Source organism: Cuculus canorus, chromosome 21, assembly GCF_017976375.1.
Source record: "Cuculus canorus isolate bCucCan1 chromosome 21, bCucCan1.pri, whole genome shotgun sequence".
Classification (NCBI taxonomy): domain Eukaryota; kingdom Metazoa; phylum Chordata; class Aves; order Cuculiformes; family Cuculidae; genus Cuculus; species Cuculus canorus.
The window spans coordinates 7,020,476-7,046,277 of NC_071421.1; the positions used below are offsets into that span (position 1 = coordinate 7,020,476).

At 49.2% G+C, this 25,802-nt stretch overlaps 1 protein-coding gene across 1 annotated transcript in view; it reads left to right on the forward strand.

The window, feature by feature from the left end:
- The first annotated feature begins 2,730 nt into the window (after positions 1-2,730).
- IFFO2 (intermediate filament family orphan 2) overlaps positions 2,731-25,802 on the forward strand; it is a 48,399-nt gene continuing 25,327 nt past the window's right edge. The window contains exon 1 of the mRNA XM_054085780.1: positions 2,731-3,460. Coding sequence (XP_053941755.1) covers positions 2,844-3,460 — 617 coding nt within the window. The 5' untranslated portion in view covers positions 2,731-2,843. The remainder of the gene's footprint in view (positions 3,461-25,802) is intronic.

A 25,802-nucleotide genomic window follows, 5' to 3' on the forward strand; every position in this document is an offset into this window, starting at 1 on the left:
CCCCTCCAGGGATGGAGACTCCACCACTGCCCTGGGCAGCCTCTGCCAGTGCTTCACCACTCTGTCAGTGAAGACATTTTTCCCAATATCCAATCTAAATCTCCCCAGGTACAACTTGAGGCCATTTCCTCCCATCCCATGGCTGTCCCTTGGGAGCAGAGCCCAGCACCCACCTCCCCACAACCTCCTCTCAGGAGCTTCAGAGAGTGATGAGGTCTCCCCTCAGCCTCCTCTTCTCCAGGATAAACAGCCCCAGGGCCCTCAGCCGCTCCCACAACCCCTGTTCTCCAGACCCTTCCTCAGCTCCGTTCCCTTCTCCGGATGCGCTCCAGCCCCTCCAGGTCCTTCTTGGAGTGAGGGGCCAGAACTGAACCCAGGATTCGAGGTGCAATCCCTTCCCTGCTCCTGCTGCCACCCCAGGGCTGAGCCAAGCCGGGATGCTGGTGGCCTTCTTGGCCACCGGGGCCACCGCTGGCTCGTGTTCAGCTGCTGACCAGCACCCTTAGGACTTTTTCCACTGGGCGGCTTTCCAGCCACTCTTCCCCAAGCTTGTGCTTCCCAAGGATTGCAGGGAAGCTGCAGGTTGGCACACACTATGGAAATGCTTCCCAGGGAGCTGTTTTTCCTTCACATGCGGCTCTGTTTGATGCATCCCCGGTGCCCAACACCAGCAGTCACAGCCATGCCCTAATGACAGAGCAATTAAAGGCGTTCTCCCATAGCCTCAGCACTGAGCACAGGTTACAGTCTACATAAACGAGGCTGCGGTGCTTTTGTGCTAAGGGAGAGATAATCCTTTCAGGTGCTGCTTTGAGTCACCCCTTCAATAAAGCGCCTCCACCCAGTACATTCATTTTTTTTTTTCCAGGAGGTGCTGCAAAAAAAGATTTGAAATACATGAGCAGAGCCCTTTGAAGAGCCTTTGGTTTCAGCGCTGAGTGTGACATGCAGGGGCTGAGAGGGCAGCCAAGAGCGAAGACTGCTGCCCGTGCAGTTTAATACCAACATGACCTGGAAAAGCATTGTGTTTTTATTTTTCAGAAACCATTTGAGTGTCACTACGGCTTTACACCAGCGTTACTGTTTTCCACATGCTCACTAAGTATCATTCCAATCTGTTGCAGTGCAATGGAGTGATCACATAATTTATGAAATCACAGAATGGTTTGGGCTGGAAGGGACCTCAAAGCCCACCCAGTCCCACCCCAGCCACGGGCAGGGACACCTCCCACTGGATCAGGGGCTCCAAGCCCCATCCAACCTGGCCTGGAACCCCTCCAGGGATGGGGCAGCCACCACTGCTCTGGGCAACCTGGGCCAGGGCCTCCCCACCCTCATCGCGAAGAATTTCTCCCTAAGATCTCATCTCAATCTCCCCTCTCTCAGCTGAAAACCGTTCCCCTCATCCTATCCCTGCACTCCCTGATCCAGAGCCCCTTTCAGCACTGGAAGCTGCTCTAAGGTCTCTCCGCAGCCTTCTCTTCTCCAGGCTGAACAACCCCAACTCCTTGTACAGGAGGTTCTCCAGCCCTTGGATCATCTCCATGGCCTCCTCTGGACTCACTCTAACAGCTCCATGTCCTTCCTGTGCTGAGGACTCCAGAACTGGACACATGGCTCCCCGTGGGGTCTCACCAGAGCGGAGCAGAGGGGCAGAATCTCCTCTCTTCCTGCTGATCCCACTGCTCTGGATGGAGCCCGGGACTCGGGTGGTTTCTGGGCTGCAGGCACACATTGCCAGCTATTGTTGGCTCATTCAATTAAACAATATCCTTTGATTGCCTGGTGGCTCAGAGGTCCAGGAGCAGCAGTTGGGAAATGCTTATTTAATAACTTAATTATTATATCAATGTTATCTAGCACATAGGCAGGGCTCTGCATTTGGATAATAAAATTCACCCCTGATAATTTCATCTTATCAAGTTGGTGATTTCCCTGTGGGGCAAAGGTGGAGGTGGGGGCATTTTCCAGGCACGGTGGTGATTCCTCACTTGTTTTGCATTAAACCAGACATGTGGTGAGGGGGTCACAGCCCTGCTGAACCCACTCACTCCCCAAAATCACAATACCCATCCCAAATGGAGCTGTTGGAGTGAGTTCAGGAGGCCACAGAGATGATCTGAGGGCTGCAGCACCTTCCATATGAGGACAGGCTGAGTTGGGTTTGTTCAGCCTGGAGAAGGCTGTGGGGAGCCCTTAGAGCAGCTTCCAGGGCTGAAAGGGGCTCCAGGAAAGCTGGGGAGGGGCTCTGGATCAGGGAGGGCAGGGAGAGGACGAGAGGAACGGTTTTCAGCTGAAAGAGGAGAGACTGAGATGAGGTCTTAGGGAGAAATGTTTTGCTGTTCAGGTGGGGAGGCCCTGGCCCAGGTTGCCCAGAGCAGTGGTGGCTGCCCCATCCCTGGAGGGGTTCCAGGCCAGGTTGGATGGGGCTTGGAGCAAAGTGATCCAGTGGGAGCTGTCCCTGCCCGTGGCAGGGGGTGGGACTGGGTGGGCTTGGAGGTCCGTTCCCGCTCAAACCACTTCATGATCCACTCATAACTGCAACACCTCCCCCGAGCACACAGACCCCGGGACACGCGGCGCCGCGGCGGAGCGCCACCCGCACTGGGAACGCGGTTCCTGGGCGTGGCCCAGGAGGGGGCGGAGTCTGCGCGGATAGTTGCGCTGGGGGGCGTGGCCTCGCGGGGGCTGCGCTCCGCGGTTGGGCGTGGCCAGAAGGGGGCGTGGCCAGAGGCTGGGGAGGTGCGGCCGGCACCGCCCCGCTCAGTCCCGGGTAGCGGCGCCGGTCGTGCTCCTGGTGCCGGTGCCTCTTTCTCCTCGCCGGCCGCCGGTTCCGCCGCGCCATGAACTCGCTGCTCTTCGGCGAGATGGCCCGCGCCTTCTCCCCCGGCGCCGCCGCCTCGTGCGCGCTGGGTCCCGGTGGCGGCGGCGGCCCCGGCAGCCCCGCGGCGGCGGCAGCGGCGGGGGGGGGCCCTCCGGTCACGGCCGCGCTCCGCAACGACCTGGGCTCCAACATCCACCTGCTGAAAGGGCTCAACGTGCGTTTCCGCTGCTTTCTGGCCAAGGTGCACGAGCTGGAGCGGCGGAACCGTCTGCTGGAGAAGCAGCTGGCGGCTCAGCAGAGCGAGCGCGACCGCCGACTGCGCTACAAGACGTTCTCCCGGGACCAGGCGGTGCAGACGGGCTTCGGGCCGCCCCCGCCGCCAGGCCCCGGCCCCGGGTTGCCCGCCGCGCCCCCCGCCTCCCCGCCGCACTACGGCCGCCTGCCCGGCACTATCTGGAGCTACACGCAGGTGCGGCGCACCGGGGGAGGCGGGCTGGAGACCGTGCAGGGGCCCGGCGTGTCCTGGGTGCACCCGGACGGCGTCGGGGTGCAGATCGACACCATCACCCCCGAGATCCGCGCCCTCTACAACGTCCTGGCCAAAGTCAAACGCGAGCGGGACGAGTACAAGAGAAAGTGAGCGGCGGGGGCTGCGCTGCGGGGAGCTGGGGGGGGGCTTTGCCGCGGAAATTGGGGGGGCCCTTCCCTGGGAGGAGGCTCCCGGGATGGGCTTAGGAGAAGGGGGGACTGCATCTCGGCATTTGGAAAACTGAGGGATCCTCCCCTGGGAAGATGCTCCTGGGATGCATTCAGGGAAGGGGGCTTTGCAGCTCAGCTTGGTATCTGGAAAATTGTGGGGTCCTTACTGGGGGTGATGGGTTTAGGGAGAGCTTTGCCTCGGGGAGGGGCTGCAGATTGGCTTGGCATCTGGAAAATCGGGGAGTCCTTCCCAGGGAGGAGTTTTCAGGGATGGATTTAGGGGAGGGGGTGTCTGCATCTCAGCATCCAGGCAGTTGTAGGGTCCTTCCCGGGGAGGATGCTCCTGCGAAGGATTTGGGGAGGGGTCTGCGGCTCAGCTTGGCGTCTGGAAAACTGAGAGGCCCTTCCCAGGGAGGATGCTCCTGAGATGGCCTTAGAGAAGGGGGGTCTGCATCTTGGCATTTGGAAAACTGAGGGGTCCTTCCCCAGGAGGATGCTCTCAGGATGGGTGCAGGGAAGGCTCTGCAGCTCAGCTTGGTGTCCAGAAAACTGGGGGGTCCTTCCCAGGGAGGATGGTTCTGCGATGACTTTAGGGAACGGAGTCTGCATGTCTGCATCTCAGCATTTGGAAAACTGTGGGGTCCTTGCCTGGGAAGGTACTGCCGTGATGGATTTAGGGAAGTCTCTGCCTCAGGGAGGTCTGCAGCTCAACTTGGCATCTGGAAAATTGAGAGGTCCTTCCTGGGGAGGATGCTGCCAGGATGGGTTCAGGGAAGGGGGGGTCTGCAGATCAGCATCCGGAAAACTGTGGGGTCCTTCCCAGGGAGGATGCTCCCAGGATGGATTTAGGAAAGGGAGGTCTACATCTGAGCATCTGGAAAACTGAGGAGTCCTCCCCTATGAAGATTTTGCCAGGATGATGGGGAGGCACTGGGAAGGCTCGCAGGGAGAAGGCCTCATCTTGGGGAAGATGCTCCTGGGATGGGTGCAGGGAAGGGTCCGCAGCTCAGCTTGCCATCCGGAAGATTGTGGGGGATCCTTCGTGGGAAGGATGCTCCCAAGAGATGGGTTCAGGGAAGAGGGGCCTGCAGCTCAGCTCAGCATTCAGGAAACTGTAGGTTTCTCTTCAGGGAGAATGCTGATGGGATGGTGGGGAAGTGTTGGGAAGACCCTCAGGGTGATGTGGAGAGGGACCATCCTGGGGAAGATGGTCCCAGGATGGGCTCAGGAAGGGGGTTCTGCAGGTCAGCCTGGTGTCTAGAAAATGATGGGGTCCTCACCGGAGAGGGTTTTCCAGGATGGTGGCAAAGCATTGGGAAGACCCACAGGGAGATCGGAGAGGGCACGTCCCCGAGAGGTACTCATGGAGTGGGTTCAGGGTGGGCTCTGTCTCACGGGAGTCTGCAGGTCAGTTTGGCATCCGGAAAACTGGGGGGCATTCCTGGGGAGGATGCTGCCGGGATGGATTTAGGGAAGACTTTGCCTTGGGGGGGGGGCTGCAGCACAGCTTAGCATCTGGAAAACTGGGGGTCGTTCCCAGGGAGAAAGCTCCTGGGATGGGTTTGGGGAAAGCTCTGCCTCATGGGGCGCCTCCAGCTCAGTTTGATGTCCTGAAAATTGGCGAGAGAGCCTTTCCCTGTGAGGATGCTCCCGGGATGGTTCTGGGGGAGGCTCAGCATCTGATAAATTTTGGGGTCCTTCCTGGGGAAGCTGCAGAGCTTTGGTCTGAAAAGCAGCACTGTCAGCTTGACTTAATATATTAGAAAAAATAAAATCCTTTTTGGAGAAGAGAAATAATCTGTTGTTAATATTGCATTGCGTAGTTACTCCTAAATTTAGCTTGCCTTCATTTTCTGGACTGATCACCCTGGTAGCTGATTTCATCTGCCAGCGCTGGGAAATCAGCTCAGTGCTGCAATATTTGGGTTGTAAATACTGCAGGGAAGGCTTGCACTCCAGGATGCTCTTCGGGGTTGCTCAAAACAAAAGCCCTCACGGGAGCCCTGATAAACCTTGGTGATCCGAGGATTTCTTTCGGCCTGGTGGGAGGCCCTGGCTTTGGGGATGTGTTCTCCCGGTGATGGAAGCATACCCTTCGGTTTGCTGTATTTTCCTGCTCAGATGGAGGCCAGAGAGGAAAAAAGGAGTTGAGATTCTGCGGGGAGATCCCTGCATTGTCTGTGGACCTGGCTGGGCTTGGGGCTGCTGTGGCCATTCCCGGTCAGAGTTTTGTCATCTTTAGGCTTAAAATGTGTTTCCTCCTTTCCCAGCCTTGTATTGTTTTTCCCCTGCAGAATAGATTTATTGCTTTCCCAATTTTTTTAGTGGCAGCAGCGTTTCTCAGCGCTGTGGCCTGTGACGTGTGGCTGAATCTCTCCTGTCCAAGGTTGCAGGACTGCAGTGAGCTCTGTGCATCGGCTTTTGTAACAGCCCTCCTCCAGTGAATTAGCCACCTTCGGAGAGGTTTTATTTATCGCAGGCACAGGCTGTTTGATGGTAATTCCTGGCCTGTTTGTTAATTAAAGCACCGCTGGCTTTGTGTGCATCTCCGTAAAGCCTGCGTGCCTCTGCACGTCGTGGCTGCAGCACCCTCTGAGCTGGGATGGAGGGAGAAGCTGCCTCCTTGCCCGGTCCAGAGTAGCTGATGCCATCGTGGCGTGTGGTTGTTTTTATTTTGGTGGTTGGTACCAGGGAGATGGAGCAGTGCTGCTCCTGGGGAAGTTCCACTCGATAGTTTTGGTTAAAGAGGATGTCGGTTGTGTCACCCAGGCCTGGCACACTTCTGCTTTCCGATGGATATGTTATTTTTTTTTTTTTTTTCCCTTAGGGAACAGGAGCCTTGTGGGCCATTTCAGTTCAGGCTTTCTCCTGGTGCAGAGTTGGTTCTGTCTGCCCTGCTTCCATTGCTGCTGTGCAGCAGAGTCTCACCTGAGCCTGGGTTCAGCTGTGACCGCTGGCGCGCTTGTGGGCTCTGCATAAACCAAACACACTCCATGGAGCACAGGAGGTCTCTGTGGGCTATGGCCAGGCTTGTTCTTGCCACTCTGCTGCTCCTCAAGCAGGTTTTTCTCCTGATGCTTGGAAACAGAATTTGATTACTGTATATCCACACCTGCATTAAACCTGCAATGTCTTTTATGGCACGTTCATTACTATGGAATTGGAGTGATTATTCTGCTTTCCTGTGACCATCCTTCAGCAGATAGACACGACACATTGTTTTTTGGGGCAGATTGGCGTTTTCATTTGTAGCCTTGAGCACATGTTTGCATGCTCACAGAGTAACACTGCGCTGTGTTGAGTTTAATTCTCACAGTCAGAGTATGTGAGTCAATTTGATTTCATTACCATGAGCTAATGGGGTGTTGCAGTGTTTGTCAGTAATCCTGTCCAGAGTGGTACCCCTGTTTTTGTGTTTGTTTTTGCAGGGAAGGGTGCTCTGTGGTGGCAGGTTTATGTATCTGTATACAAATACGCGCTTTGGGTGTACCCTCTGTTGCTGTGAGCCCTTTGATCAAGTTTGGTTTAGGGGAATGAGCCCCAAGTGGATAATGAGGCTGCTGCAGGTGTCCTGATGGTGCTGTTGGGTGCACATACGTGTCCAGTGAAGCTCTAGGATCCTGCAGAGCTGGGTGCAGGCTTGTGAGCCGGGTGATGGGCAGCTCCCAGGCTTTGTGGCCTGTGTGTCATGGTGGGAACACCCTGGTGGCTGCATGCCTTCCAGTGGGTTTATGTGTGGTAGTGGTTGTTTCATACCATTTTACTGGAGAACCAGCAGGGCACAGTAGCCTTTTGGAACCGTTGTGCCCTGTGACCTGACCAATAACCCCCAGCTCAGTAGCGAGAGTGCTCAAGCAGATAGCAATATGTGACATTCTTTCCAAAAGCAACAGGGGCTCTTTTCCCTTTACAGGATGACTCCTCAGTTAAGGAGGACGCGGCTAGCAAATGCTTCTTCTTTGAAATGCACGGCTGCTGGGAGAACACCAGGCAGGTGGTTGTGTGACCGAGTCTGTGGGCACTCCTCGGGTGAATGCTGCGTTTGAGACGTGCAGCTCACAGGGGATCTGTTTGTTGAGGATCCAGACTCATTGGTGTTGTCCTTGTGAACTGGAGAAGCAATGGTGGAATTTGGAGGCGAAATGTTCCCTTTCGTTTCCTTTCTTTTAGCTATAACTTTGCTGCTACTCTTAAAAGCAACAGTGGAAGATCATCCAAGATGTTCTTTCCAATCACATTCTAGGGTTACCGGTGGTTTCATTTTAGGAAAATCTGTTCCACTCCTTTGTTCCATCCCGCAAAACCATTTCCTTGGGTACCGTAAGCCAAGAAGCTGTAGTTCTGAGGTCTAGGATATAATAGGGCGCACAGTCAGTAGAGCACCTACATCTTATTTTACCCACGATTGTATCTGCAGTACAAATGAGAGATGTTCCCCCTGAGGAGCCCAGCAGAGAATTCGGACCTAAATGGCTTTTTCTTTTTTTTTTTTAGATCATAGTATTTTACACAACAATACAGAAATGTGAATCTCTTTCTACTTTAATGTGTTGTCTTAATCTTTTTTTTTTTTTAGTAATGATCACGATTTTGCACTGTGGGTCATGGTTTCAGCTGTGGGAGGCAGCAATTGGAGGAGATTTATAGAAAAATGAACTTAAAATTAATTTTTTTTTTAAACTATGCTAGCATTTAGAAGCTTTTGTCCATAGCTCTGATTCCAAATCTCTTGGAACTACATTTAGTAATAAAAGATGGAATTCACTGCTTCCTTCACAGTCAGATGAGCTCAATAAAAAACACTTCCAGGAGCAGTTACCTGGAAATGGGGACCAGTGTGAGGTGCTTGGAAGATGAAGCACATGAGGGAAGTGGATTTTCCTTTCTAGACGGAGGAAAAAATTATCAGCCACGGTACTTCACCCCCTTTGGGGTGAGATTGAATAGTTGTGGATTTTTACGTGAGTAGTGTTTGGATCTTGGATCTCTCTGTCCATGGTCCAGCATCATGGAGAGGGATAAGCAGGTTTAATGCCTTGCCAGGGACCTGGGATTCCTGTGACATGCTTGGGTTATTTAGAAGGAAAATCTACTTTCTGGAGAGCTGCTGGGATGTGAGAGCAGCATGGATTACTGGGATGCAGCTGTCTGCCCTGGAAAGTGCCAGCTGCGGGTCTGTCCTTCAGGGAGCTGAGTGGGATGGAGCCTCAGCACCTCGAGCGAGCGGCAACGGCGTGCCAGGCAGCACCCCGACGTTTAAACCTGCTTGGTTATGGGACAGAGAGAACAAACACAGCTCTTCCCACCAACAGTCAAGCGGCATCACCAGTCGTGGCTGAGTGCAGAAACACGGTGGCCAACGCGGGCGCATGGGATGGGTCTGGCAGGGATGCTCGGCTGTCTCATCTTCCCGCCCCACACAGGGATCTCCCCTGGAGATGGGAGCACATGGCTGTGTGTGATGGCAATCCCAGTGCCGCTGTGCCCGGCCAGCACCCTGTGGATGCAGTGGAACTCAGCCCCGTCCCATCCCTGCTCCCATCTTTCTTGTTGGTGCAGGATGGTGCTGGGTTCTCCGTGCAGAGCTCCAGGCTGAACGCTTGGACAGATTTGTATATTATGGTTTCAAAATTGTTCTTAATTGGAGCAGATATTGAGTCTGCCAGATGTTGGTTGTCTTTTCCAGCGGAGATTTAACTATTGAGAAGGGTTGAACTGGAAATAATTGTTTTACCTCAGGATGGTATTTCATTTGGAAGATTAATAAAGTCCACTTGAAAAAGAGATTATCTTAAATTTGCTGCAGCTGGAGAGGACAAAGATTATCATTGTCAAAGGCAGCACGCGTCAAAACTAACTGGGGCTTGGTTTTTTTAAGGAAGGGAACTTAATAAAAATGTGCTTAAGATAAACCCTGAAGGAATGTCTGAAAACTTTTAAAGCTAAAATATCAGTGCTAACAAGATGCAAATGTTACGCATAGACCAAATAAAACCCAATTTTTTTTGTCCCTGATAGAAGAATGTTTCCAGGGTGCTTGACTGGTGCCCGTGTCTCAATTGGTTACAGAGCTGGGAAGAATGCAGGCTCTGTGCAAAGCCGTATTTATATGTATTTAATTCTGGTATTTCTGCTTTTCTTTTTAGGTTTTAAAGGGGTAGTTGTGTTTCAGTGTGGCTTTTCACTGAAATTTACTGTTTCTTACTGCTTCCAAAGCAGACCTGCTGCCTGGTGGTAGAGATTTTTGGATACCCCTTACGAGATGTGAAGTTTGATGTTAAACGCTCACTCCGGTGAAAGCTGATACCCAGTCTTGAAACTCTTTTTGACTGGGCGTGGATTTTCTCTGTGAAGAGTGGATAAAATTGCTTAGTGTGAGAAAACTTGGCTGTGTAACAACATACATCCTTTAGAACTGTCGGTTGGAAAGTGTGCAGCATGGAGCTGGGCAAATCAAGCCCTCTAAGAAGAAGGATCAGGTGTCAGGCTTTTTTTTCTTTAAATTATGCCATCTTTGCTTCTAAAATGATGCTGCAAAGGCATGCGGTTATGATACACACGAATATCTGGAGCACTGTAATCGAATTGGAGATTTGCTATTTTATTTTGCCCTGGCACAACTAAAACTGCAGATGTTGGGTTTTAGTGATGTTGGAGAAGATTTGGAAGGAGAGGAAGATGTTTCCGTTGGATTCTGCTCTGTAACAGTGGGACTGGGGCTGAATTGTTAAATATTTAATTTGAAAAATCTGCTTGTGCCTTAAACTGGTTTGTGATGGGAGCGAGGCGGGAGGGCTGGGATGTGTTGTGACTGACTTGAAATAGCTTTGTTAGGGTGAGTGAGTTATTCAGTTTGAACTTTATCTTTGGCTGACTATTAACCTAGCTTTCTAATTAGAATAATAAATTCGCGGATGAACTGGATTTTCTGTGGAGAGAAAAATCACCACCGCGTGTTGTGGTTAGAGTTTCAGAGAAACCTGGGTCAGGATCTGTGCTGTGTTCTTCAAAGAACAGCTTCCTCTGCTGCCAGGGAACCACAGGGCTCTCTCTGTGTGTCAGATTTGCCTTTTGATTCCTCCTGTGACTCACGGTGGGACGCTTTGGACTCGCTAAGGGCAAAACCCCCCAAATGCCTCAACCCAAATAACCCCTGAAGACCCTTGCAATTTAGGGCTGGGGTGAAAACAAACACAGAAACAAGTTATTTCTAGCTCTTCGTCATCTCTAATCACAGGCTTGCCTTGCAGTCGTGTGGTTTGGGTGCTGGGCTTGAAGCTAAAGAAAGCTCTGAGCCCACGTACAGCTCAGCAGCCGCTTTTCTGTAGCTGAGGATGGTGGCGATGCTCGGCCGGCTCTTTGCTGGCTTCCCGCCTGTGCTCTTTGTGGCTGAGCTGATTTTTTTCTTTTGCTAGAAACATTCACAGGATGTTATTCTTTACGGTTTAAGTCTCCATCTTAATGTTCAAAACCAGCCTTGTTTGTACAAGAAAGAGGAGATTTCTTCCAGTTTGGACTCTGAAAAACAAAGTTTAAGAACTGAACAGTGTGTGTCTGTGCACTGCTGGGGGCTCTCTGCAGCCTTGTGACCTCTCTGAGCTAAAGATTATCTTGTTCCAAATATCTTGCTCCCAGAACCCTGAACTCATCATTGAAACACAGCCTGGATTAGAAGGGAGCTCAAAGCCCGTACAGTTACACACCCCTCTCGTGGGCAGGGACACCTCCCACTGGATCGGGGGCTCAAAGCCCCATCCGACCTGTCCTTGAACACCTCCAGGGATGGGGCAGTCACCACTGCTCTGCGAAGAAATAAATAATAAAATAAGTAATAAAGTAATAATGTAGTAATAATAAAGTAATAAAATAAGTAATAAAAGGTAATAAATGGGACAAGGCTGGTTTTGTGCAGTAAACGAGGCACAGGGAAAACCTGTCGTGCATGGCTGGGCTTTTAAACCAGTTTCAAGCTCCATTCTGCCGTTCCCCACCACGCGCCTGGCTTTTACAGGACATTTCTGATGTTTTACTGTCTCTGGTTGTGTTTTGTGAGATTGCTTCCTGGCTGCTTTCATGTATGGGTGTTATCTTGGTTGTGTGTTTCTCCAGTTTCTATCCAGTACCTCCCACACTTGCAGGTGAAGGAACACATCGCTGCTTTATTGCATGTATAGAGCAGGGGAACAAGTAAGACCATTACAGCATGGTGATAGCTTGGACATGTGGGTAGAATGCTGAATTCCAAATATATTGTTAATATGCTTTGGTTTGGGGTTAGAGGTGACCTAGAGATGCCCGTGCCTGCCAATCCAGGAGGAATAATTTAGGAGAGTGGGATTTGGTTTTGGTGCCAAAGAAATGTGTGTAGTGTTCCATAATCCCTGGCTGTTGCCCGTTCTAAAAACAGTTCTTGGAGCTTTCTGCTTCAAAGTAGGATGGAGAAAAGCTAAGGTGAGAGAACAGTGCCTGCCAGTTTGTTACTTGGATTGCATGAGGCGGAACAGATGTCTGTGGAAACGCTGGAGTGATTTGGTGGGTTTTGGTAGTGCTGTTGTACTGAGAGGTAGACAATTCGACCATGGCTGGATGGATGAGGGGCTGAGTTTCAAAAGACTTCTAAAAATGAAATTATTAGCATTTGTTTGAAATACGTAAAATGTGTGGGAATCTCTCTTCTGCTTTCTTTTCTGTGAGTGGTGTTGCTCCATATACAAAACCTGACATCAACTCTGCCTCTGGATTGACTTCAATAACAAGAGAGCTGGGAGAGAATGGAGCTCTGTGCCCATTAACGATGCGCCCAGCTTGTTAATGACACAGAACATGGACTGGTTGCATTGTTATTGGGTGGAAGTGAATCACAGATGATGCATTTCTTCAGCCTTTTGTTCAAGCCTTTGCACACTCTTAACTCATCAGCACGTGACGCAAGGGTTACTGGATGCAATTTGGAAGCGTTCTGCTGGACTCAATGTATCCCGATTCCCTCAGGAGTGTTAATTTCAATCCCCTTCAAAGCAGGTTTTGGGACTGAACCGAATCACATCTGCTTTCTGTGTTGTGCTGTCATAGATAAGCCTGCTGCTGCATTTTGGGGCTTGTTCTTGCTGGAGAAATAATCAGTTGTCCCTTTTTGTGCTTTTTCTATGTGGAATCATCAGCATGGGTTCGTTTAGAGAAGGATTTTACTGTGTGGGCTCGAATGGATGGCTTGCATTGCTGCCACTTCTAACAGGGTTCCAGATTTACTTTTCAGTCTGATTTATCACAGTGGATCTATTGTTAGTTTGCACCGAAACACAATCGGAAGGAAAACCCGGCATTGCAGCCTGAGCCTAAATTCCACGTAACTTCACAAATCTCCTGGTGCTATGGACAAGCTGAATGTTTTGATTTCCAGTCTTAAGTGGCTCCATGAACCTGCAGAGAAATTCCAAAGCCTTTCTGAGCAGGTGAACTCAGATAACTATTGTGTGCCCCAGTTATCAGAATGGCCCGGTTATCGGTACGCAGGTGTGCTGGTGTGGCACCATCCCACCTCTGTTTGCTTTGGGATCTGTGTGAATGCAGAGATCAGCCGCAGCTGAAAGGCACGACAGCTCAAAGAGCTCTACTAAAAAGAGGAGGAATTAACTTAGTCCCTTTCATGTGGGCAAGAAAACTTACTAATTTACAGAGGCTCATTAACACAGGGAAGAGAGATGCTGAAGGCAGTGATGATGTGTAACAGGGTTGGATCCCCCTTTGCCCTTACATACAGTAAATCATAGAATCATAGAATGGTGCTGTGAGTTGGGAAGGGGCCTCAAAGCCCATCAAGTCTCACGCCCCGCCATGGGCAGGGACACCTCCCACTGGATCAGGTTGTTCCAAGCCCCATCCAACCTGGCCTGGAACCCCTCCAGGGATGGGGCAGCCACCACTGCTCTGGGCAACCTGGGCCAGGGCCTCCCCACCCTCACAGCAAAACATTTCTCCTTAAGATCTCATCTCAATCTCCCCTCTTTCAGCTCAAAAACTTTCCCCCTCATCCTCTCCCTGCCCTCCCTGATCCAGAGCCCCTCCCCGGCTTTCCTGGAGCCCCTTTCAGCACTGGAAGCTGCTCTAAGGTCTCCCCACAGCCTTCTCTTCTCCAGGCTGAACAACCCCAACCCTCTCAGCCTGTCCGTGGATGGGAGGTGCTCCAGCCTTAGGATCATCCTTGTGGCCCTTCATGTGTTGTGTTTAGTCCATGCTGTGACTCATGCTTTAATTGGAGATCAAAGGGATCCTGGCTCAGTATTTATTCCCAATCAGTGGTTTCAATGGCAAATGTATTCTTACAGATAAAATTTGTCTGCATGTTTCTGAGGGGAGAAAGTAGAACTGTATCATTTTCTAAAATGAAACTTGGTGATACGGAGAACAGAATCCAACTTTGCAGGCCCGGGGCTGTTCGTGCACGGCCATCGAGCCTGGAAAGGCAAAGCTAGTTTACAAAAATACCAGGTATTGGTATGATGTTATATGGTTCTATGGAATGACATGAGAGCATTAATATTGAATTGTAACAGGAATATTTTAAGGGATCAAAAAGCTCTTATCACTAAAACCGCTATGAGAAAATTCACCCCATGCAGGTATGAAAAATATCTTTGTTTCTCCCTCTAACTTGTTCAGAAAGGCACTGACCAGATGAGAAGCATTACATTCTGTTCCTGACTCTTCTACTCATTTTTTGCCCCAAATGATTGTACCAGAATCACTTTGCCTTTGACTCTTTCTGTCATCCACACAATTTTGAAACCCTGCTTTTATTTTTGCTTAAAGAAAGGGGGAAAAAGGGAGTGCAAATCACTTAAGAACTCCTCAATGCCCCGGAAATGTTTTTCCACTAATCTGTATTCTTCGCCAGAGCATAGAACAGCCGCTTGCCAGTGGGAGACCAGCTTTTCCTGTTAAAGGGACAAAGTGACCCTGGGAATGAAGTCCTGCGTGCAGAGATGCCGTACGGAATTTCACCCTTTTGAGAACTGATGTAAGCAAGCTCAGTTGGTGATCCTGGTCCCTGAAGAACAGCCAGCTCCTGGGGCAGCTTGGGATGAACCTGCAATAAACCCACCTTCGTTCATAGCGTGTCTTCTCCTTTTGGGCCTTAGATCCATTTATGTGTGATGTAGTCACGCTCTGCCCTGCTAGGTTGCAGTGGCTGGCAGGAACGCGTGGCCTTCTCTCACTGTTGTTTTCTGTTGGGAATCACAGGAGTTTTACAGTCGTAGAATCATAGAATGGTTTGGGTTGGAAGGGACCTCAAAGCCCATCCAGTCCCACCCTCTGCCACGGGCAGGGACACCTCCCACTGGATCAGGGGCTCCAAGCCCCATCCAACCTGGCCTGGAACCCCTCCAGGGATGGGGCAGCCACCACTGCTCTGGGCAACCTGGGCCAGGGCCTCCCCACCCTCGTGGGAAACATTTCTTGCAGTCATCGTGTCAAGGCCGCCACCGTGCCATGGGGACTGGGGTCTGAGTGTGGATGCATCGAACCAAGGTCGCTTTGCAGCCCTGAAAGAGGTGTTGCCCTGCTCCTAAGCCTACAGCCTGCCTCTTTGGCCAGCGTTGATGCCGCCTGAACTACTCTGACTGCTCTCCAACCTCTGCTCTGGGATGTCTCCCCGGATCTGTGACGAAGTTCATTCCCTATGGGGAGCTAGCGTGGCACTCTGGATTCCGATAGTGTTTGGGTCCCCGGCTCAGCCTCACTCGCCAGTAATTGTGGAGCAGCTGGAGGCTGAGGAATGAGCTCCCTGTGCGTTTCCACTGGCCTTTCGCGTTAAACCCGTCTGTACGGGAACACTTCTACTGTCCCTCTGTAAACAGCACAGTGCTGCCGCTGCCAGTAGTTTATACTCCCCCAACAAAAATGTGCAGTATTTCCACTGCTTTAAAATTGGATTTCATTTATGGAGACATAACGGCAGCTTTCTTTGCAGCAGTGGGCAAATGGTGTTTGCTCCCTTTACAGATTAGGCTTCGGTAGGGCTGAGGCTGTTATCGAAGGGGGTTCCAGCCTTCATTCAGGGTTTATTCATTGCTTGCCTGTGAGTTGAAGTACTCAACAATCATTCTTAGGAATTTATGCAACTGAGGCAATGAATACAACTGTTTGTGTGGGTTTAAGACTGATCTGTCTTTGTTCAAATATTTTAAAATGCATCATCTTGAATTTTATATCCTTCTAGCTGTCATCCTTATTAATTCACTTCCATCTAAATAGTGCAGGATGGTTTAATGGTAATTCTGTAAAGGCAGGTCACCATAATGAACTAAAACTGCTAAAAACTGTATTAATCTACCCATCATGCTGGGAGTGATTAAAGTGATAAAGGAAGAAATGTTTTGCTCTGAGGGTGGGGAGGCCCTGGCTGAGGTTGTCCGGAGCAGTGGTGGCTGCCCCATCCCTGGAGGTGTTCAAGGCCAGGTTGGATGGGGCTTGGAGCACTGTGATCCCGTGGGAGGTGTCCCTGCCCATGGCAGGGGGTTGGAACCGGATGGGCTTGGAGGTCTCTTCCAACCCAAACCGTTCCATGATTCTGTGATCTCAAACAGAGTGAGTGTTCTTATATTTCTTGAAGGAGCATGAGGAGTACTGTGCATTTCCTTAAGTGTCATTGGAGCCTTTGAAGAGCAGTTTATTTTCTACCCTGGATTAATGCTTGTGTGCTTAGAATCCTGATACTGCACATAAAAGCTACGCTTAAATATATTTACCTTTACAAAGGTAATAAAACTTTTGAAAAGTGGATAAGATAAGGGACATACAGGAGACTTTTTTGTGGACTGGGTATGTATCCCACCTGCCCTCCTGACTCCTGGAAGCAGATAAGCGTTATCTCATTGTAATATACAGTCTCCTTCATCTTTACTAGCTTCAATAAAAGCATTTAGTATTGGGGCAGAGATTAAGATAACTTCTAGCTCTCTGTTTTGTGGCTTGTTCTTAAAGGATGGGGAAGAAGAGGGAGAGCAGGTGGAGGTAAACAAGGTAAGGAGAGCAGTGAGCACTCTGGCTGCCACTTGCAATAATCCCTGGCATTCCAGGCTGAGGAACTGCAGGAGTGAATGAAAATGTTGTGTTGATACGTTGCAGCAGGATCTCTGGTTCCTTTCCACAGAAGAGTATTCCCCATCTATTATCACTCAGGCCGATCAGAGCCTTTTGGAGTTAGCTTGAGGTGATAACAGCAGGGTGGTTATGACATGGCTCATGAGGGGAATGCTTGTATATAGAAACCATTTACTCCTGGAATCAGCAAGTCAAGTGAAGACCTTTTATGAGAGAGGATGCTCAAATACCCATGTCTTGAACCTAGTACAGCTTGCATACTGCATCCACTTAGTACAGCTAAGCTTAGCTGGTTCTACTTTGAATTACAGTTCAGTATTCCTTTACAGCCATGGAGCAGTTTTTCCCCAAAATGGATGATTTGCTGGAACACTGCAAGGAGAAAAGATGGGGATATCTGTGGAAAAGGAGCTGGGCTTTAGGTGTCAGTAGGCTGCGGTAGGTGTTGGAAATGATGCCGCCTCAAATAATTTTGTGTCATGCCAGTGCTTTATTTCTTTTAAGTTCCCCAGCTAGCCAAAATGCAACACATGCTGTTGAGCCTGAGGTATTCCTGAGATCAATCCTGTAGGAAGGCTATCAGTTAAAATGTTTGGGTTTTTTTTTTTTCTGGCTGTGAACTGTGGAAATTGGGCAGACATCCTTGATTTGCTCTCCAGAGTGATACTGGGCTTCGTGCTGCCTTACCGAGCAAACCCCTCTTCCTGTGGGATCTCTCAGGGAATCTGGTGAACTCAGCTTGAAGCCCACAGACTCAATATTCCAACACCAGAAAACCTCTGCTCTGTCAGGAAAGCAGGAGACCCGTGGTCCAATGGCAATGTGGTGGGGAGGCCCTGGCCCAGGTTGCCCAGAGCAGTGGTGGGTGCCCCATCCCTGGAGGGGTTCCAGGCCAGGTTGGATGAGGATTTGAGCCCCTTGATCCAGTGGGAGGTGACCCTGCCAATGGCAGGGGCTGGAACTGAATGGGCTTTAAAGTCCTTTCCTGGGTTTCCTCTTCAGAGCTGATTGCTCTGAAGTCATTGGGTGGTTCTGAAAAGACATAATCCTCACCCTACATGGGAAAAATCTCCTGTAGCTCAAAGCATGCTAGATTGCCTCTCTTGGAGCTGTGATGTAAGAATCTTCTGTGTAGTCATGTGCATCAGCTGAGATAATGCACTATTTTAACTTGGCAGCCTCTGAGAGGACATTCATGAAAGCTTTCATTAGGTGTTTATATAGAGAATAGAAAAGGAAACACATGCCGCAGAAGTTTGCCTGTACTTTCCGACAGCTTAGCATTAGATCTTATTATGGCTGTAAATCTCTTCTGTAACTACTTGTCTCCTCGGCTGCCAGACTGTTGGCAAGGTGTCTGTGTTTTGCTGAGAGTCCTTCATAGCGGTAGGAGGTGAGAAATTACAAGTGCGATGTCCTGAGCACCATAAAAATACAGATGTATTTTTAAATTGGTGATGGTGTATATTAGAACACGCTTCTCTGACATCTTTTCAAAGTTGCTGCAAGACTGGAGCTATGCAGAGTTATTCTCCTTTCTTACAGTCAGCGTTCTTGTCTATAAGGAGATTTCAAGTCTGGTTTATTGTATGCTTGCTTTTTCTTTTTTCTCCCTCCCAAAAGCCCTCCTCCGTACTAATATTTTTATCAGCTTACAAAGTGTCTCCTGTGTTCTGGGGAGAGAACGGAGAATTAAGGTGTAAAAAAAAAAAGGAAAGGTGAAGAAACGGGGAGTAAAGTTATCTGTGGAAAAACGTGCGTTCTTAGAATCATAGAATGTTTTGGGTTGGAAGGGAAGTTAAAGTACTTTCAGCACTGGAAGCTGCTCTAAGGTCTCCCCGCAGCCTTCTCTTCTCCAGGCTGAACAACCCCAACTCTCTCAGCCTCGTACAGGAGGTGCTCCATCCCTCAGATCATCTCTGTGACCTCCTCTGGACTCGCTCCAACAGCTCCATGTCCTTTCCATGCTGAGGCCTCCAGAGGTGGACACAGGACTCCAGTTGGGGCCTCACAGATTGGAGCAGAGGAGCACAATCCTCTCCCCCCCCCGCTGGTCCCACTGCTCTGGATGAACCCAGAACACAGGTGGTTTCTGGGCTGTGAGCACACTTTGCCGGCTCATGTGGAGCTGCTCCTCCCTCAGCAGCCCAAGTCCTTCTCCTCAGGGCTGCTCCCAACCCATTCTCTCTCTGCCCAGCCAGGGTTTGTGGTTGGAATTGCCCTGACCCAGGTGCAGGACCTTGCACTTGTTGAACTTCTTGTGCTGCTAAGGGGAGAAAATCAGCTCAGGCTGATCTCAGTGCTATATTTTGTGTAGAAGCTGTGAAGCTTTTGGGGTGCTTGGCTTCAGAAGCTGTGTCAGTCTGGTGTGGTCGTGTGTGCTGGTAATATTCTCACCAACCGGTTAGAGTTGTTAATGATATTACTGCCCTGAAATTAATGTTCTGAGTGGAGAGTAAGGGCTGACAGCTTCATGTCAGTGACCAGGGAGAAGAGAAACATGATGGGATCCCCCCCTACTTTAGAAACCGTGTACTGGGGTCAGGTCACTGGTTAAAGTTTTAGCTTGGGGGGTGGGAAGTGAAAATCATGTTTGTTGCTTGTTGCAGGCTGCAGGAATCTCTTATTTATTACAAATATTTACTTAAGACTTCCTAGTGTGCAGTTTACAATGGTATGGAGTTTCTGCAGTATGCATGTTACCAGTCTTGCATCTTGGTAAACAATTAAAACAATATTGAAGGCCTGGAATGAGATTGTTTTTTAAAATCTTTATTAATTTCTTTTAAATTCTTAAATTTTAAGCCAGGGAAGCTTCAGCTTGTGGGGCAGGCATGCTGGTGCCTATCTTCCGCTGCTTAAATACATTTGATTAAATTAAGAGCATTAAGCAATTTTTAAGTTTCCATAAACAATGGATGGATTTTGCTGTGATTATTACATGAGTCAGTTATAATAATCCCTTTTCACTGTGCAGTTTCGTTGCTGAAACCGAACACCGAAGTATTGCTGGGAACTCCCTTATAAACAACCCAGCGCCCAATTTGCAGGAGAAATCTTTCGCACTCCGTTCTGTTATAGCACAGTTTGTATTTATTTCAGTAATGATGTAGATGCTGGAGATGAGTTGTCCAAAGGAATCACATGACTTTACTGGGACACCAGGATAATAGCGTGCAGTGTTCTACAGTTCAGCTCCTCGTGCAGGGTCCCCTTTGTCTGCGCGGGGTCTCTCAAAGCTCGTCCTGACCTTTTCAGAGCAGGACACTGCAGCTCTACAAGTTTCTCACATTAGCACTTGGACCAGGCTATTTCTGTATGTTGACCCAAAGAATTTGAGATGCTGAATAGTCCGTGCAATAACTGAAGTGAGATTTAAAAGTACTGGATGGGCTACTGTTTCCTGCCGCGCTATTGCAGGGGTGGCAGAAAAACTACTTCAAGATGTCCAGCTCCTGCTTCTCATTTGTTCAGAGATGCTTGTACGTGTCTGTCGGCCCCACAGGGTGAAATTTAACCCCGCTGCCATACCATAGGTGGCTAGATAAACATAATACAGCTTCTTGGAAGGAGCAGAGAATGGTGGACAGCTTTTTAACTTTTGCAGGATGTGGAAAACTGAAGAAATCAGCACTCTTCTTCAGGGTCACAGTCCCTACTCTGTTCTTTGTCCCTCACATTTCACAGCATCATGGAAAGGGACCTCGAAGCCCATGCAATGGAGTGATCACATAATTTATGGAATCACAGAATGGTTTGGGCTGGAAGGGACCTCCAAGCCCATCCAGTCCCACCCCCTGCCATGGACAGAGACACCTCCCACTGGCTCAGGGGCTCCAAGCCCCATCCAACCTGGCCTGGAACCCCTCCAGGGATGGGGCAGCCACCACTGCTCCGGGCAACCTGGGCCAGGGCCTTCCCACCCGCACAGAAAAACATTTTTTCCCTAAGATCTCATCTCAATCTCCCCTCTTCCAGCTGAAAACTGTTCCCCCTCATCCTGTCCCTGTATTCCCTGATCCAGACCCTCTCCCCAGCTTTCCTGGAGCCCCTTTCTGCACTGGAAGCTGCTGTAAGTTCTCCCTGCAGCCTTCTCTTCTCCAGGCTGAACAACCCCAACTCTCTCAGCCTTTTTTAGCCATTTTATAGCCACTATTCCTGTATTTCAGTAATATTTTCTTCAAAGAGGATGGTCACTAGTCTGGAGTATACTTCGATGAATTATAGACTGGCTTTATGTGTGTACGCCTATGCCAAAGTGTTACGACAAAACACCTGAATGCTTGACATCCTAAATACCATAAAATTGCAGCTTGTTGGTAGGCAGTGTTGTAATATGAATGCCTATATGTGATAGGCGGTCTTTAATACACGAGGTTTGTAGTACTTGTGTTTGTGAGAGATTTCCTTACATGGGAGTTCAGTATTTGATAATTAACTCATAGCTAGCAGCGCTATACAGAAATGTAATCCTGTGCTTTTCAGATTACCTGTTTCAAAATGAGTCAGGGTAATTACTTTATCTGCAGTTATGACACCAGTTTTACAGAAATGTAATGTTTTTTGCTGTGCTCCTTCATAAGCTGTGCTTGCAGTTGTCTTCTAGGGCCCACAGCTTGCAAAGCTTTTCTGCGCTCTTCAGAGGAGATAAGGGTTTGCCATGTTGATGGGCAGAAATGAGTGTAATGCTGCTGTTCTGTAGGATACAGGTTGGTCAGACAGAACCAACATGAGCGTGGACTTAACACCCAACAACCTCATGCAATGCTCCAGACTTGGGGAAGAGTGGCTGGAAAGCTGCCTGGTGGAAAAGGACCTGAGGTGCTAGTCAGCAGCAGCTGAACATGAGCCTGCAGTGGCCCCGGTGGCCACCAGTATCCTGACTTGGCTCAGCCCTGGGGTGGCAGCAGGAGCAGGGAAGGGATTGCACCTCGAATCCTGGGTTCAGTTCTGGCCCCTCACTCCAAGAAGGACCTGGAGGGGCTGGAGCGCATCCAGAGAAGGGAACAGAGCTGGAGAAGGGTCTGGAGAACAGGGGTTGTGGAAGCAGCTGAGGGCCCTGGGGCTGTTTATCCTGGAGAAGAGGAGGCTGAGGGGAGAGCTCATGGCTCTCTGCAGCTCCTGAGAGGAGGTTGTGGGGAGGTGGGTGCTGGGCTCTGCTCCCCAGGGACAGCCATGGGATGGGAGGAAATGGCCTCACGTTGCACCAGGGGAGATTTAGATTGGTTATTGGGAAAAATGTCTTCCCTGACAGAGTGGTGAAGCACTGGCAGAGGCTGCCCAGGGCAGTGGTGGAGTCTCCATCCCTGGAGGGGTTCAAAAACTGTGTAGATGTGGCACTTGGGGATAGGGTTTAGCAGGCACGGTGGGGTTGGGCTGACGGTTGGACTGAATTAACTTAGAGGTCTTTTTCCAACCTTAATGACTGTGTGATTCTAAAAATGCGAGTCTAGTACAACAACTTTTGAGAATGTTGGTCTGATCTCTATGGAAAAGGGATTTTTTCCCAATTGTATTAGCTGCTCAAGTTATCCTCCTCCTCTCAGTGTTGTCAGTCCATGGGTTGCTGGCAGAAGCGTGGTTGTCAGCACTGTGAGACCTGACAGAGGTAAACAAGAACAGCAGCATGGGAAAGAGCCTTGGCAATGCGATGCCGTCCTCTAGTATGGTGAAATCAGGATGTGTTCATCTTAATGCATTTCCTTTTTATTGTTAATAAAAATATAGAGAGAGAGAAAGGGAAAAAAATAAGCAGATATACGTACAAAATGTGGGAAATGCCTGGGACTTATTAATTGATATGAGAGGAAGAGAACAGAGAACTTGAGCATTGTTCCAGGAACAGGATGTAGTAGCTACTTAGGCTACAATAACAGGTTTACAAAGATGACTTAATTCTCTGCCGTTGAGCTAAAAAGAAACCCAAAATGCAGTGGTGATTTTTATCTTGCTGAAAGTATTATGCTAGGTGCTTAGGCATAACTCTTATCAGATGTTTTGAAGTTAGACCTAACCATATTTATGGTGCCGTGCGTGGGCTCTATTGTATTCCTAGAATCGGAGGCAACTTGTCATGCCAACCGTCTGACATGGCCTTTCAGAATGAAGCTTTGGTGCAGGGACCCCACCGGTGCAGAGATGTGGTGCTGGAAGGTCCTGCTCTCCACAGTCCACTGTGTTCAGGTTCACTGTAGGAATGGAGCGTCCCGTGGGGGTGGGATGGGATCACTGTCTCAGTGATAGAGAGCAGCTTCGCAGAGATTGATCTCCTGGCTAATTTGATTATCCTGTCTACGCTGTGTTCTTGAGAGTTGCAGGGTTGTTTCAGTAGCACTAAGGGCTGCCCTCAGTACCTGCAAGTTTAAGTTCATCGTAACATTTCCCTTTTGCAGTGTGGAACTTCCTAGAGGGAGAAAGGATTGAGAGCAGCACTGAGGAGAAGGACTTGGGGCTCTGGTGGGTGGCAAGCTCCACATTAGCTGGCAATGTGTGCCCACAGCCCAGAAACCAACCGTGTCGGGGGCTGCATCCAGAGCAGGGACGAGCAGGGCCAGAGAGGGGATTCTGCTCCTCTGTTCCACTCTGCTGAGACCTCACCTGGAGCCCTGCGTCCACCTCTGGAGTCCTCAGCATAGGAAGGACATGGAGCTGCTGGAATAGGTCCAAAGGAGGCCATGGAGATGATCTGAGGGCTGGAGTGCCTCCCATCTGACGACAGGCTGAGAGAGTTGGGGTTGTTCAGCCTGGAGAAGAGAAGGCTGCGGGGAGACCTTAGAGCAGCTTCCAGTGCTGAAAGGGGCTCCAGGAAAGCTGGGGAGGGGCTCTGGATCAGGGAGGGCAGGGAGAGGATGAGAGGGAATAGTTTTCAGCTGAAAGAGGGGAGATTGAGATGAGATCTTAAGGAGAAATGTTCTCCTGTGAGGGTGGGAAGGCCCTGGCCCAGGTTGCCCAGAGCAGTGGTGGCTGCCCCATCCCTGGAGGGGTTCCAGGCCAGGTTGGATGGGGCTTGGAGCCCCTGATCCAGTGGAAGGTGTCCCTGCCCATGGCAGGGGGTGGGACTGCATGGGCTTCGAAGTCCCTTCTGACCCCAAACCCTCTTTGATTCTATTATACTGTGATCATTTGCAGCCATGGAACAGGAGGTCAGTGATATGCAGGGTTGGGATATGTTGTCATAGGTGTGATCCTTCTCTTCAGGAGAATATGAAATGGATTTAGAGAAGCTGTACAAAACTTGTTTTCCCAATGAAAGTAGCTTATCTACTTGCTGAAGATCTGGGCTCTACCCTGCGGAATGGCTCAGAAAGCCAAATGCTGGTTAGGTTATAAACACAAAGGAAAAGAAAAGGCTTGTTGGCATGGCAGAGCTGGAGTACCTCCCTGGTCTGAGAGCAAGCTGAATCAAACTGCTTCCATCAAGACAACCTAGACAATGGAGATGGTTCTCTGAATGTGGCCTTCCTTGATGTGAAAGCCAAGCAGCAGTGAGCATGGCTTTATCTATTTTACCCTATCCCTCTATCTACCTACAGTGAATAAAAAATCATTATTTCTTTTAAGGCAGCAGTGTTTCAAGTGGATTTGCTCCTAGGTGATGTGGAATACACTGCTGACATTCATAGCCTTGGATGCCCTGGTGAATGGAAGACTTTCAATGATGCTGGGTTAGCTGTGAGATGGAAGATAGCTGAAATTTGTAACTGGCTCTTCTACAAGGACAGGAGCTCCTTAGATGCAGGTTGCATAAAATCTTGTGAAAACGCCTGACAGCAGCCTCACCTGCTGTGTAAGACCTGTGTTGAATAATATCTTGTGTCCTTTTTAATGGACTTCGGTGTTTGGGGCTGGTGAAAATACATAAGGAGAGGTTGAAAGCTTCTCAAAGTATCCGAAGACATTTCTGATTAAAAACTGCCATTATTTAGTGCTATTTGCAGGAATAAGTCATGCTGGAGTGTATGACTTGTAGCTATGTAGCTTAAAATGTGTTTCACGTTGCTGTGAATAGTGCACAATTACGTGTGGATTCTTCTAATGAATTAAAAGCACCATAATTTTCTTTCTAAAGGAATGCAGGCACGGCTGCTGCTTCTGCTTGAAGTTGTTGAACTCTTGTGACATTATGCATGGCTTTTGTTTAAACACCTCCTGTGGTCAGGAACAAACACAAATGAACTCGCAGAGGATTTTTATTGTGGTTCCAGTTACAGGCTGGAGCATCTTTCCAGGTGTCTGGGATTGGGAGGCGTAATTAGGCAATGTTTTTCTGTATAGTAAGACCTTTTAGTAATTCTCTTCACAAGCAATTGCTGTTGTTCAAAGACCTGTGTGCTGTTTTAAGTAGAGCACAAGTCCAGAATAAGACTTTAATATTAACCTTTCCTTATAATGAAGCATCCAAGTATTAACAGCAAAGGGCACAAATTCTGCCATGCAGTGACTTTACCTGTATCATTGAGATCACTGTCAGGTTCAAGGATACCGGCTCTTCCATCTCTCAGCTGTTTGGGAATTTGATGCTGCAATGATTGGCTCTAAGCAGATTCTGTGGAGAGGATGTTACTTGCAACAAGAAAGAGCTATGACTTCATCCAAGAGTGCCGCTGCTGCTGTGTTACAGCCAGGCTTTAATGGAATCAGATGGTCACATTAAATTAATACGTTTTACATGAAGCCCATCAGCTAACATTTAATTTGCTTCAATAAGAAGTCAGGGCGTGTGGGATCAAAATGGTCTGTGCTTGGGATAATCTGTAAGAAACAGTATATTGCAGCATCTTAAAAACACTCACTTAAACAAGAAGGAGCCATTGTGAATATGCTAATTGCCTAATGCAGCCTTATTTAGTGAAAACTAAGATAGGAAAATGAACTCTTAAGGAAAGATTCTAAAAGTGATGCTTTGCTGATTTTTTTTTTTTTTTTTTTTTTGCTTAACGCAATAAAAAAGGCTTCATTGAGGGTTTTTTAAAACAAAATCCATCCTGCATGGTCCAGTTCTTTCGAGCCAATGAAAAGACGAAAACGACTATTCGTGTTTTTCCCCCTCTTTTCTACTCCTTTAAGATTGCAGTGTCCCTCTCCTTTATAGTCCTTTTGGGCCATTGCCCCTTTAAGACTGCAGTGTTCCCCTCCTTTATACCCCTTTTGGGTATAAAGTCCCAAATTGCTGCCT